Raw genomic sequence first — 13,051 nt, forward strand, 5'->3', positions numbered from 1 at the left:
TATTAAGTTATTCAGAGTTAAGTAAAAACTCAGAAGCCCTCCTCTCATCTACCTATGGAACGAGAGGACCGCTACAAAAATAAAAATCTATCTTAATTAACCCTTTATAGGGCGAGTTACCATATACGGTAATTTCCGTGGACATGAAAAACTACTTTCCCCACACTTCTCAGTGAGGTCTTGAAGTCGTGTGAGTTAATCCGGCCAATCAGCACAGATCATGCTTTGTCACAGACAGTGTCATCATGGCATCTGACCAATCAGCAGTGCCCTGGAGAAGTGGGAACTTCATTGATTTTCAAGAAGGGAAAAATTCACATTTTTGCTCCTACCTTCTTCCACACAAAAGTTCAGAAAGCTGAAACTAACCATGCTAAGTTGATGGTACTCACACAGTATGTGTTTGAATGATGGTGCTAACTGATGAGATAAGTGTTGTTTGTGCAGAATTAGTGAAATCAGTGAAATAGTTAGCATGAATAATGGTGACCCCATATATGATCATACGCCCCTCTGTGGTAAAACTAGTGCAAGTGACTGAGGAACCTTTTATAGACATATGCCAGATACTCTAGTAAGCCATACTTTGTGTATTTTTTTACAAATACACCCCCTTATGGTCAAACTAGTTCAAGTGACAGTGTCCTTTTGTAGACATATGCCCGGTGCATCTAGTAAGTCATACTTCGGGTGTTTTCGTTTTACAAATAGCGCATTATAAGGTAAGATAATATAGGATGTTGTATTGGAAGTTGCCACAGATTTGTATAGCATAATATCAGTACCACCATTAATTCTAATGCTATTCTTCACTTCTTGTTCTGTGGCATGGTCAATGGCATGGTCAACCTGCTGCTGCTGGGGGAGAGAGAGGGTCAGGAGGTGATTGGACTGATTGGACGAAATATATGGATGGAGAAAAAGAGAAGCCCTATAAGTCAAGTTATACCATTTATGGAGAAAAGTTCTAATATCTCTATGAAGAGAGTATCATAAATATTATGTTGTATGTGTTTTTTGTATTTTTATACATATCCAATGTATGGGTACAATTTCACCCTCAACGGGCAAGTAACCATACATGGTAACTTCAGTGTTAGATACAATGTTACTCGCGATGGGCAAGGAACCATATATGGTAACTTCTTTGACCTTGATTTGCATCAAGAATAAAAAAAAAAATGAAAAAAGAAATAATGAAAAATATTCTGGTAGTAGCCCCCAATAACACTCTAGGGTTGAAATTGTACATTTCCAAGTATTTCGATGAGTGCCCTATAAAGGGTTAATAGACTTTGAGAAATGTACTTGAGCTGACTTGGGGCAACTTTTCATACCATAGCTGGAATTCTTGCCTGCTGACTTGAAAACTTTTAATCACTACAAACACAACACAGACATTTCTCAGCAGTATTTTCTGTAGTACTTCGTAACCCCTTTTTATTAAAACTAATAAAAGCTCCATACTTTTATTTTGAAGGCCATTGAAAGAGAGATCCGCTCCTGCAGCTTTACGCGCAGCTCGCTGCTCGGCAGAGTTGTGGGATTGGTGGAGGCGGACATTGTTGTGGTAACGGTTCGGATCCGGAGGATGAGCGGAGGTGATGCGCTTACTGCGGCCATATAGCGGCTGAGATTTGGACTGTATTGCATTTCATCTCCAATCCAAGAATGTGTTGTCCCTAGGAGGAAACGCTGCGTGCGCCGCCCGGAGCGCTCCGGCCGCCGGGAGAGCGGACTTCATTCAGCCGAGCGGAGCCTGATGAGACGACGCCAGCGACGTAAAACTCACCACATCTGCAGGGTGTTGCATCCGTGGCTGCAGGAATACATGTCCGCGGATCGACCGGGCCTCCGTGTACATTGAGCCCCCACAATCCTCAGGGAGGTGACTGTTTTCCTTGAAAAATAGATTGCAGGGAGAGGAGGACAAATACATACCGTTTGGCTCCCGGAGGCCTATGGAAAACACATGCTGTTCAGAGGATGACTGACTGAGATTAATGGGAGCATCTTCATACACGACCTCATTAAGGCATTATACACGGTGGGCAGATTTAAAATAGGACTGGAGAAAACGATCTAAATGAAGAGATCACGTGTTTCTGCCTTTATATTACCTCCGGTGCTTTAGTGATTAAATGACATCTGGCGCACTGTGGATGCAGATGAGGATGTGATATCACTATTGGATATTGTACACAGCCACATCTCAGCGCTTTTATAACATTCTCAGGTACCCACCGGTTCGTTTTCTGGTGTAAAAATGGGTAGCGAAGGTGAGATAATAAATAGAGAGTTGTCAAAGATGTCTGACGAGGACTTGCTGGCGTGCTCCAAAGAGGAGCTCGTGAGCCGCTTGCGTAAAGAGGAGTCGGAGAAAATATCAGCTCTGATCCAGCGCGGCCGCCTCATCAAAGAGGTCAACAAACAGCTACAGGGACACCTCCTCGAAATCAGGGAACTGAAGGTGATCAATCAGCGCTTGCAGGAGGAAAACGTGGAGCTGCGGGACCTGTGCTGCTTCCTGGACGACGACCGGCTCAAAGTGAAAAAGCTGGCCAGGGAATGGCAGCTGTTCGGGCATCACGCCGCCAAAGTGATGCGGGAAGACCTGGGTGGGTACTTGAAAAAACTGGCTGACCTGGAGCGCATGCAGGACGGACTAGTGAAGGAGAATCTGGACCTGAAGGAGCTGTGCCTGGTCCTGGAGGAGGAGTGCGTCAGCAGGAGTGATTCCAGCCCGGGGGGCTCGTCGGAGCTCAACCTGCCCTGCATGGTGGCGCGGGACCTGGGGGACGGCAGCTCCAGCACGGGCAGCGTGGGCAGCCCCGACCAGCTGCACCTCGTCTGCTCCCCGGATGACTGAAGCCGGTGTCGTGCCAAAAAGTGATTGCCCTTCCAGAATCTGATTTCTCCCCTGAAAATGGGTATTTTAATCTGCCAAAAATTGATTGAAGGCCAAATACAGTTAATGAAAAGTTGTTTCTACCTAAATATGATTTGATCTCATTCTTGAGCTTCATAATATAAACACTAGAGCTCACAGGATTGCGTTTAACTCTTTTAAAGGACCATTACAACACAAAATAGGCATTTTCACCTGCCAAAAATTGATTGAAGGCCAAATGCAGTTAATGAAAAGTTGTTTCTGCCTAAATATGACTTGATCTCATTCTTGAGCTTCATAATCTGAAAATTCTGGCAGGCAACTCACTCGAGATCAAATCATATTTAGGTAGAAACAACCTTTCATTAACTGTATTTGGCCTTCACTCAATTTTTGGCAGGTAAAAAGACCCATTTTCAGGGGAGAAATCAGATTCTGGCAGGAAATCACTTTTTGGCACGACACCTGATTGATGCCAGGCTCGTGTCAGCAGCCAGGGCTTCTCCACCTCAAAGAGGAGGCAGTTGACTGATGATAGACAAGACTGAAGAAGGAAACTAAATCAGAGAAACATACATTTGGGCCTTTGTGAATGCTGCAAAGATTTCTGTGCCACTATAGTTTTTGACTTAACAAATTCTGTAACACAACACATTTAGGGACTCAACAAAGACATTTCGGTATTTGATGTTAGCCAGATGACAATGTATCTAAATTTAACATTTTTTGTTAAATAATCCTCTAGAATTGCTCCTTTTTCAGTGGTCTGTTTGGGAAAAAATGGGACCAAAAAGTGGGTCACATACATAAATTTATCTCATGCACTGGACTAGACTACACTGGTAGAAGCCTTTTTCCTCTTGCACTGGACAGCTTTTATCTTGAATCTTGAAATCACAGATCGAAAGATTCCTTTCAATCCAGTTTTGAGCCATATTTAGTCCACTGAATTCCGATAGCACTGAAACGGATGCGTTGTGATAAAAATGAGACTATTTGATATCTGCTTTTGCTATAAGTTCCCGGTTGTGTAATATTTGAACCACTCTCTTCCTCAGGACAGGATTGGAGTGCCATATGTGCATGATGACTGTCACAGTTTGTACAGGCTGTTGTTAAAGCCCACAGGGGTTAACTGCTGGGTGGGGCTCCTGTGCCTAACACGTGCTGGAGCCTGAGCAGAGCCAGCCAGCACACTTGTTAAGGTTTGCATCAGACATGATAGATGTTGTTTGGACCTCGCTGAGAGCTGAACTGAAAAAGTTGTGTCACTTTTTTAAAATCCAACTGGAAACTCTTTGTACCAAACTACGAGTTTGAATTATTTTTCTTCTATTAACTTCAAGCCAATATGGTGACACTCCCTTGTTAGACATTTTTTATGATGTTGTTGTTGATGTTCTGTTAGAATATCAGAAAACCCGTTTGGGCTGGTGATCGCTGGCTTTTCGTTTAGTATCTCATGTTTCGTATTTATTCTGTAACATTAGGGATAATTTTAACTTTGATCCTTCTATATCTTGATTTATCTGTATTAACTATAGCGTTACTAACCATTTTCAGTTTAATTCATAGATAATGCACAAGGATTAGAACAAGATTTATTTTGTTGTCTTCTGTTTATTGGTGGGCTATCCTCGTAGTGCACTGAAGAGCTTTAAATACAGTGGGTCTGACACCCTGTGCTGTTCTGACATTTCTTTGTGTGGTTGACTTTGCAGAAACAAGCATTTACACACACACAAAACACCAAATGACAGATTGATTTCCGCACTGTCTGTTTTGACCTTCATGTCTAAACCAACTTTGCTTGACTGATGCTCCCTGCATGACATGCAGACAGACTTTAGGGATGTTCATCAGTTTTATTTTTGGATCTCTGTTTCCACAGTCTGGAGAGCTCAAGAGGGCAGTAATGCTTCCAACCACTTAGTGATGCACAAATGTGATTTCACAGCAGCATACACAGATTTTTTTTTTCTTCTGTTTACTCTGCAGCTCTTACTCTGACTCTCTGCCTCTCTAACCCCATTTCAGCAATGTCATGCTCTTTGAGCCATGAGGTGGGTGAATTAGCAAGAGATTCATTTTTTTTTTCGGGAAATGGAGTAACGGCAAACACATCACAGCTCAGGGTCAGGGAGCGGTCACTACAATAGAGTTTTTCAACATATGCTGCAGTCATTAAACACTTTTACTGGCTGCCACACTTGCAGTCACTCTCATTATTGATTCTTCTGATCGTTACTCCATCAATCGATTGGCTGTCAAGAAAGCGTGAATTTTGTCGATAATAATTTCCCCAAGTTGATGCTTATGTTTTCAGTGCACATGTTTTAATAATGCCCAACAATCCTAATGTAAAACCACAAATGACACAAACGGGAAAGCAGCAAATCTTCATATTAGAGAAGCTGCAGCCGGACAACGTATATAATTTCAGTTTGATTAAAAGCACAGCAGGTGCAAATAAATCAGCTTACCGAAGAGTTAAATGCATATTTTTTTACCTGTCTATGTTAATCTGATATGTCAGTATTTGCTTTACCTTATTTTAAAGTCTTTTATGCTTTATGAAATTATACACCACCATTTGTTTTGAACCAAAACCTTAGTTTTTTTTTATTCTTTGCAAAGTCCTGACAAAAGACAAAAGTAAGGCACTGCCCACAGAAAAAAGACAATCCTAACATTTCCAAAAATATATTAAACTCTTAATAAATATGAGTCATTGTATAATCCATATCAACTCCTATGGTCCAGCCTTAGTGGTCAATAATTAGTATACATATCTAGAATCTTCAAAGATCCAAACCAATAGTAAGGACCATTATTTTTAAGTACTCTATCTCTTTGTTGAGGGCTAATATAAAGTGTTTCATGACATAGTTTAACAAGTATTACGCTTAATATATTATTAGATGTATTGTCACAGTCTTTTCTGTAAAGCATGAATATTTCTTTAGAGTATACGTTTTGCATGCACTACTTTCAATATAAACATCAAACATATTCATTCCATCTTATGGCTTTTAAAATTGGACATAAAAAGACCTGTATAAAAGCTAAAAAAGTGTCAAATGTATGTTCTTATAATGCCACAAAGAGAGAGAGTTAAAATTAAGCAGCTGGTTATTCTGAAATGCTTATTACATTTTTTCCCCCATCACACTTCCCAGGGATACTTCTTGTCAAATGTATCACAACTGCACTGAAATGACATTTAGTGTTTTGCCAAGAGCTGCGGTCACAGAGTGAGGACGGTCGGCGAGTGCAGAGAGTGATCCGATTGGTCGCCACTGCTGCTGCTACGGCGATGAGCAACTCCACATGGCCTTGGGGACTGGTGGACGTGCCCCTGATGAGATGTAGCCTGGGCCCCGATGGAGGAGCTGGCATCTGAAGAGCCGGGTGGATAAGTGAAAACCATACTAGATGCGAAGGACAGGAGGGAGGGAGTTGATGTGAGAATGGGGGTGTGGAGTGACTCTGACTCAGTGGTAAAAGTGGAGGCGGTAGATGTTGGAGGCTTGCTTGGGATGGTTATCTTCGGTTTGGGCTTCTCCATCTTTACTCGCAGTTTGGTGGAGGGTCCTGGTCTGCTCGATTCCTCTGGCTCCAATTTGATGGCTCCCAAAGAGGAAGAGCTTGATGGATTTGGGTCAGAATCTGAATCTGAGTCTTCTATTTTACAAATGGGACGGTGAGCTTCCAAGACCAGCTCCAGCTTCTCCTTTTCCTTTTGTAAATCAGCAACTTCTTTCTGTAGACGTGACTTTTCATCCTCCAAATCCTCAGTTTCCTAAAAAATAAAGAAACATTTTTAGATCATTCCTTCTTATCCGAGACTTTGGATCTTAAAAAATAATTTTACCGTGGCTGGACAATATTTACTTACACTTTGCAGCGTGTCTGTCAGCTCCCTACGACGATTGCGACATTTTGCTGCTGCCAGTTTATTCCTTTCCCTTCTTACTCTGCGTCTTTCCATTTCCTCCTGTGACATCTTTGATGAGAAAATAAAATGCAAATTATTACACAGGTTAAGTTATAGTGGAGTCACTCTGGATTTATCTGCATTGCTTTGGGCAAACAACTAATTTAAAAACATCAATTGCTAAGTCCAGCAGAAGCAACATATCACAGGAGAAACACTACCACCATGTGTGATCACTCAGTCATGGCAGCTGAATTATTTAGTAACGTCTGAGCTTTTGTGTAACACATCAACTCTGACTAAACCTGATGCCCTAATTACCATTGAAACAATATTTCCCGCCCTTTCTGAGTGATGACTAACAGTCAGACTCTGGCAGTGACTCAGGTATGAGTCACAGAAAATGACTTGCCCCTATGAGTCACATGAGGGTCTACTTCCTGTAGCATGAAATTACAACTTTTTGGACATATGCCAATGGGTGTGTAGTAATTAGAATAATTTATTTTTTTTTAATTGATCACAATAGCTTGAATTGGACCATTTTAAGTTTTAGTTGTTGTTTTTTTTTTATTTTTATCCCCGTTTTTTTCCCATTTTTACCACCCAGTGCTCCTACCTAAGTCAGTCCTGGGAATTGCTCACCCTTTACCAACCCCAGGAGAGCCATACTGAGCTCAACTGTCCTCCTTAACTTGAGGAGTGAACCGGCCGCTAAGTTTTAGTTTTGACACAGAATCACTTTTTTGATTCCCTAACAAAAACAAAACTCAAGGTAACTACTGTCAAAAAACAAACTAGACAGCAATGTGTACATGCCTTAACTGAGTAAAACTTCCCTTTTTACAATGCCCAATAACTTACACTGTATTACAATGATGACATATTTTAAATAATCTTATTTCTAAATGGACTGAACGTATGAGCATCTCAAAAGGAAATGACACACTTGTGCCACTGAGAATTACAGGATATTACACACTGGTTACACACAAGTGATTGAGAAAGTGTCCATACATCTGTGTCACAAGTCCCTCAAGGAGGAAAAGACGAATCCCAAGAGCAACTCTTTGCTTATCTCTTAGCTTGACAGCTCTCTCTTTTCAAAAAAATCAAAAACACAGTCAACCCAAACTTGTAAGTGCCATTTCAAAACATCCTTCTTGACTACTGTTTTCTTACATGTTCATCATTCCTGCGCCTTGTGGAAGGTGGAGTATGTGCAGGTGCTCTTATGACCCTGGGTCTGAGAAGGTTGGACTGGGAATGTGGCGGACCCAGTGGCCGTACCCCCAGGAAGCTTGGGTAAGGAGGCACCGGTGATCGTGAAGGTCCTGGAGGATGCATAATGGATGGCTGGACCATCCATTGGAGGTCTTGATTGGTCGTGATGGCGTTTAGGCTTGGAACAAAATGACTGCTGCCTGCCATTGTAAACTTCTGGAATAAAAACAAATAAAAAATTACATACATATAGTTTTGGACATAGTTGGACTCCTAAAAGAATTGTAATATAAGGCTTAAATCCATCATCAGTAACTACCCTCAATAACAGCGATTCTATGGTTGTTTGAGGCGTATTCATGGTTTGCAGTGATTTTTATATTTTATTTTTATAAAAATATTCATTTTATATGTAAATGCAGTGGCATTACTGTATAACATATAATATTATAAACACCATCATGACTGTGTAAGATATATTGAACATAATAGCTTATTTAGATATAATTATAAAAGTACACATATATTACATTTACATTACATATTACATAACAATACATATATAGTACAGCTAGTGATTTGTCCTTTCTTCTATGAATATCCTACTCTATGATACAAATGTGACCCTTATTCCAGATTGAATGGACTGTGTCCTACCTGCTCCTGCTGCGTGGTGGACGTGCTGCTGCTTCCCAGGGATGCCGGGTTGGCCCCGGAGCCGCTGCCTCTGTACGGAGGGTTGCCTCTTCCCTGACTCCCAAAGTTTCGATACATCCTTTCAGCTCAAAGAAAAGACAAGTGAATCCAGCTGCGGCTATAAAACGTGCAACTCCCCACTTTCAGGTTGAGTACTGTGCCCTAATTCAAACTCGGAGAAAGCCCACCTTATTTCCGTAAATCGGTAGAGACCAAACGAGTACAAGTTTAAGGGGGAGCGAGGAAGGAAAAATCGCGTCGCCGTATCTTCAAATCAACGTAAAACTTAAGAAAACGATATTCAGTCTACCTCTACCTCCTGAGTCATGCATGTAGAATTGAGCGTCTGGAAATAATTATGAAGTTGTAAACTCTTAAAGCGACACCGGAGGTTCGCCACGCCCCTCCATGGTTACGGGAAATAGTGCTGCCTGGAATTCTCTCACGGACCTCTCACGTGCCACTGCGTCATTGTCCATATATGGAGAGGGTTTCCTCTCGAGAGCACCCGGCTTTCATCAGGTAACTTCACCACATGGTCTGAAACTTGTAGCTTTCTTCTGCTGTTATCTAATCCAGAGATGGAAATACTAAAAACAGTTTCCATCTTCACTGACAGCTAGGGTACTGTCACTAGTAACAGACTAAGATAGAGACTGTATCATGTTTTAAAGTTGGATAAAATCAGAAACGACAGCTGGTTTGTCTTTTTTTTCCCAATAAAAGCTTTCAATGTTTTTACAATGTTTACATTTTGACATACCAAGCAATGAACTCAATTGTTAAGCACTCATTGAAAACATTGTGTCGAACTGAACACACTATAATCATGACTTTTATTTCACAGAGACAGATACATTGATTTCCATATGAAAATTAGTTTTTATCAAATATTTGTTATACATTTTAGTAGGGCTGCACGATTCTGGACAAAATGAGAATCACGATTTTTTTGCTTAGAATTGAGATCACGATTCTCTCACGATTTTTTTCCAATATAAAATGTATTGCACTTATTACTTAAACTTTGCAACAGCTGAACAAAAATATAATAACAATAAACATCTCTTGTCTTCTTTACACAAACCTTTGAATAATTTAAACAATAATAACAATTTTGAACAATATTTGTTCCTCCCTGAGTTGAACACCCTTTCAGAAAGGGGACTTGTAACAGATCCTGTAGTTCTGAGGCAACAAATTATTCCTCTGGCTGCTTTTTGCTGTAACAGCTGACATTGAACATAAAAACAATAAACATCTCTCTTGTCTTTAAATAATTTTAACAATAACAATTTTAACAATATTTATGTGCAATATGTGTCAGGTGATGAGAAAGGTAGATGTTTCTCTCCAAATGTAATCCACAATCATTAACAAAATATAACAAACATGACAACATGATAGTTGACCATGACAGGACTACAACAACCTAGAACATAGGCCTAGTCCTTTTTTTTTATGCAGCCATCTTTTAAAAAAAAAAAAAAAAAAAAAAAAAAAAAAATTCTTTTTTTTTTTTTAAATCGTCGTCATTTGGAAATGAGATCGCGTTCAAGCATGAATCGAGATCGCGATTTTTTAACGATTAATCGTGCAGCCCTACATTTTAGTGCCTTTTTCCACTTTAAGTCAGTTCATTTTTATTTTGGACCCACATAGAAATGATCTAAGCATTTCTATTTCAATTCAATTCAATTCAATTGTATTTGTATAGCGTCTAATACAACAGATGTTGTCTCTACACGCTTTCCAGAGACCCAGAACATGACCCCCGAGCAATTATTACATAAACATAAACATTTACTAATAGATTTTAGAGATAACAATTACTTTTACATCATAAGAATAGATTCTTACACTCTAATGTGTGATCACACAAATACAAATAATTCATTTTCTTATTAGTAAACACATTTAGAAAAAAGTTACTGAATATCTATCAAATTAAACTTACTAGTGTTGAATAAACTTCAGTGCAAGATAGTTCACAAATCTGGCAAAGATGAGAACACGTGCCTAAATGCCTTGAGGTTTTTTTGCAGGAGCCACTTTCATTTTAAAACCACATCAATGAGAACACATATTTGTGGAAATGAGTCAGACAGATGGCAACTAGCAGCTACATTATTTCACCCATCTCATTGCCTGTTTTTTACACTTGCAAGCACATATAGTGTCTGGTAAAGATTCAAAAACTGCATGCTGTATTTCAGTAAGCTTAGTCGATCACAACAGCTGCTGATTTTGCAGTCCCCTACGGACATATTTCCCGGCATTGAGGGATTTCTACTCGTGCTGACTGTTGTACACTTGTCTCATATTACTGCTAATTCATGTCTTTGGCATTATCACTCTCACTTTGTGTTTTTAAGAAGTTTTTAAATGACATGTGTCTATCCTGAGACATTGGATTGTGAACTTGGGTCTCTGTATCTTATAGCAGAGAAAATTGAATTAAAAAAAAGGAATATCAATGAGTAGTTACATATTATTACAAGATTTTTACCTCTTCCAGACTTACCCCATTTAGCTGAGTGCCAGGTATAATATTCATCAATATTATAGCCTATCATAATGAAGAAACACCAGAAGGGTATTTTGTTTTCACTATTTGATTGCTCACTTGGCTGGAATTTGGGGCAAAGTTGACAATCAGGTGACTAAAGCTTCAGGAATTTTGTAAAGGCACACTGACTTCTCAAAGGGTGGCATGTCAGAACATGTATGCCATCAGAGCCCACAATCCTTTAGCTCAGGGGTCTCAAACTCGCGGCCCGCGGGCCAAATGCGGCCCGCCGGACGCTAGTTTGAGGCCCCCGCCTTGATATGAAAGTTTAATGTTAGTGCGGCCCGCGCGAGTTTGACATGGATGCTGTATGGTATCATGTACCCAGAAATGACAGCTTAAAGCTGTGTGCACACCGGACACAATTGACACGATTTTGTCCCGCCCATACGCGAGCGAGCCCGCCTGTTTTGCTTTTTCTCTCATCATCCATGACTGAGATCACCACCATCACTGCGCTGTACTGCTCTGAAAGTCCGAAGCTCCGCTGTCATTTCTGGGTACATGATACCCTCTGGAGGCGTCACATTCTCCCTAGTTCTCCCTATAAACGTGCATTTTTTTCACACTGACAGGCTCAGATAGTTACAATAAGTGTCCGACAACATACTAGAAAGGAGAAATGAACGTATGTCTACCTTTAGCTTGAGATCGCTGTTTGTTGTTGTTCTGCTGCTGTGTGGACTAAAGGGGTGTTCACAGCAAAAGCGACAAAAATAATCGCAAAATACTCAAAAATACTCCCATGGTCAGTAAACGGCCGCCGGTAAACTGTGGGTTTTTCCCCCAGTTCTCTCCTTCAGTGCTGCTGCTCTGAGCCGGCTGCCTGCCAGCTAGCAGTGGTTCAGTCCTCCGGTCCAGTCCCGCGAAAAAAATAAACAACCTCCGGTCTGCATTGACTTTGTATGTAATCTCGTCGGTTTTCCCCCGGTTCTCTCCCTCCGAAACTCCCGGTCAGGTAAACCGCCAGCGAACTCCGGTCCAGTCCCATTCCCCCGGTCAGGGGAAGTTCACAGGGGATTCACCGGCTCTCTCCTCCCGGTCAGTAAACAGGGGATTCACCGGCTCTCTCCCTCCAGAGCCGGCTGCGAAACATAAACTCTCCTGGTCGTTAAACGGTTGTCGGTAAACTCTGTCTTCCATAAACTGCAGCGGGCACAGCAGCCTGCAGGACACCGCACAGGACCTGTGTGCAGTAACGTTATGAGACTCTCCACACTGATTGGCTCTCGCAACAAACAGCGATCTCAAGCTAAAGGTAGACATACGTTCATTTCTCCTTTCTAGTATGTTGTCGGACACTTATTGTAACTATCTGAGCCTGTCAGTGTGAAAAAAATGCACGTTTATAGGGAGAACTTATAATATAAATATTAAACGGCCACCACAAACACTTTGTGTTTCCATGGTTTCTGACGTTCAACCAATCACTAACTGTGCCGTGCTCGACGTCATATGCAGGCGCAGGACCCTGAGCCAATCTGGTACCAGCGGAAATTACGTTCTTTGTACGTCAGCTAAACACTAAAACTTAAACTTCAACACAACAGCGATACCTAGTGGAATTATATATTACACAGCCCCAAACATGTCTTTCTCAAAGCCTGCAGTGAAGAGAAAGGTTGGTGATGAGCACAGACAATTTCAGGAAAAGTGGGAAATTCAGTATTTCTTTGTGGAGCACAGGGGCACTCCGACGTGTCTTATTTGCACAGAGAAAGTTGCGGTGCATAAG

General features: G+C 41.0%; 2 protein-coding genes across 3 annotated transcripts; one reads left to right on the forward strand and one right to left on the reverse strand.

The window, feature by feature from the left end:
- The first annotated feature begins 1,531 nt into the window (after positions 1-1,531).
- Positions 1,532-4,584, forward strand: ccdc85b (coiled-coil domain containing 85B). The gene has a single exon (XM_061725539.1). The coding sequence runs from the start codon at positions 2,267-2,269 to the stop codon at positions 2,867-2,869; it is 603 nt and encodes a 200-aa protein (XP_061581523.1). The 5' UTR covers positions 1,532-2,266; the 3' UTR covers positions 2,870-4,584.
- Positions 4,585-5,482: 898 nt separating this feature from the next.
- fosl1a (FOS like 1, AP-1 transcription factor subunit a) lies at positions 5,483-9,080 on the reverse strand. Of its 2 annotated transcripts, none has more exons than XM_061725538.1 (4): positions 8,709-9,080; positions 8,010-8,264; positions 6,789-6,896; positions 5,483-6,692 (listed from the first exon to the last, which is right to left on the reverse strand). In XM_061725538.1, exons 1-4 carry the CDS (start codon positions 8,823-8,825, stop codon positions 6,138-6,140), a joined length of 1,035 nt encoding a protein of 344 aa, XP_061581522.1. In that variant the 5' UTR covers positions 8,826-9,080; the 3' UTR covers positions 5,483-6,137. The 2 variants fall into 2 exon arrangements, with proteins under 2 accessions (XP_061581522.1, XP_061581521.1); XM_061725537.1 differs by having other exon boundaries at positions 8,010-8,267.
- Between the last annotated feature and the right edge of the window lie 3,971 nt (positions 9,081-13,051).

This window comes from Cololabis saira, chromosome 7 (genome assembly GCF_033807715.1).
Source record: "Cololabis saira isolate AMF1-May2022 chromosome 7, fColSai1.1, whole genome shotgun sequence".
Classification (NCBI taxonomy): Eukaryota; Metazoa; Chordata; class Actinopteri; order Beloniformes; family Belonidae; genus Cololabis; species Cololabis saira.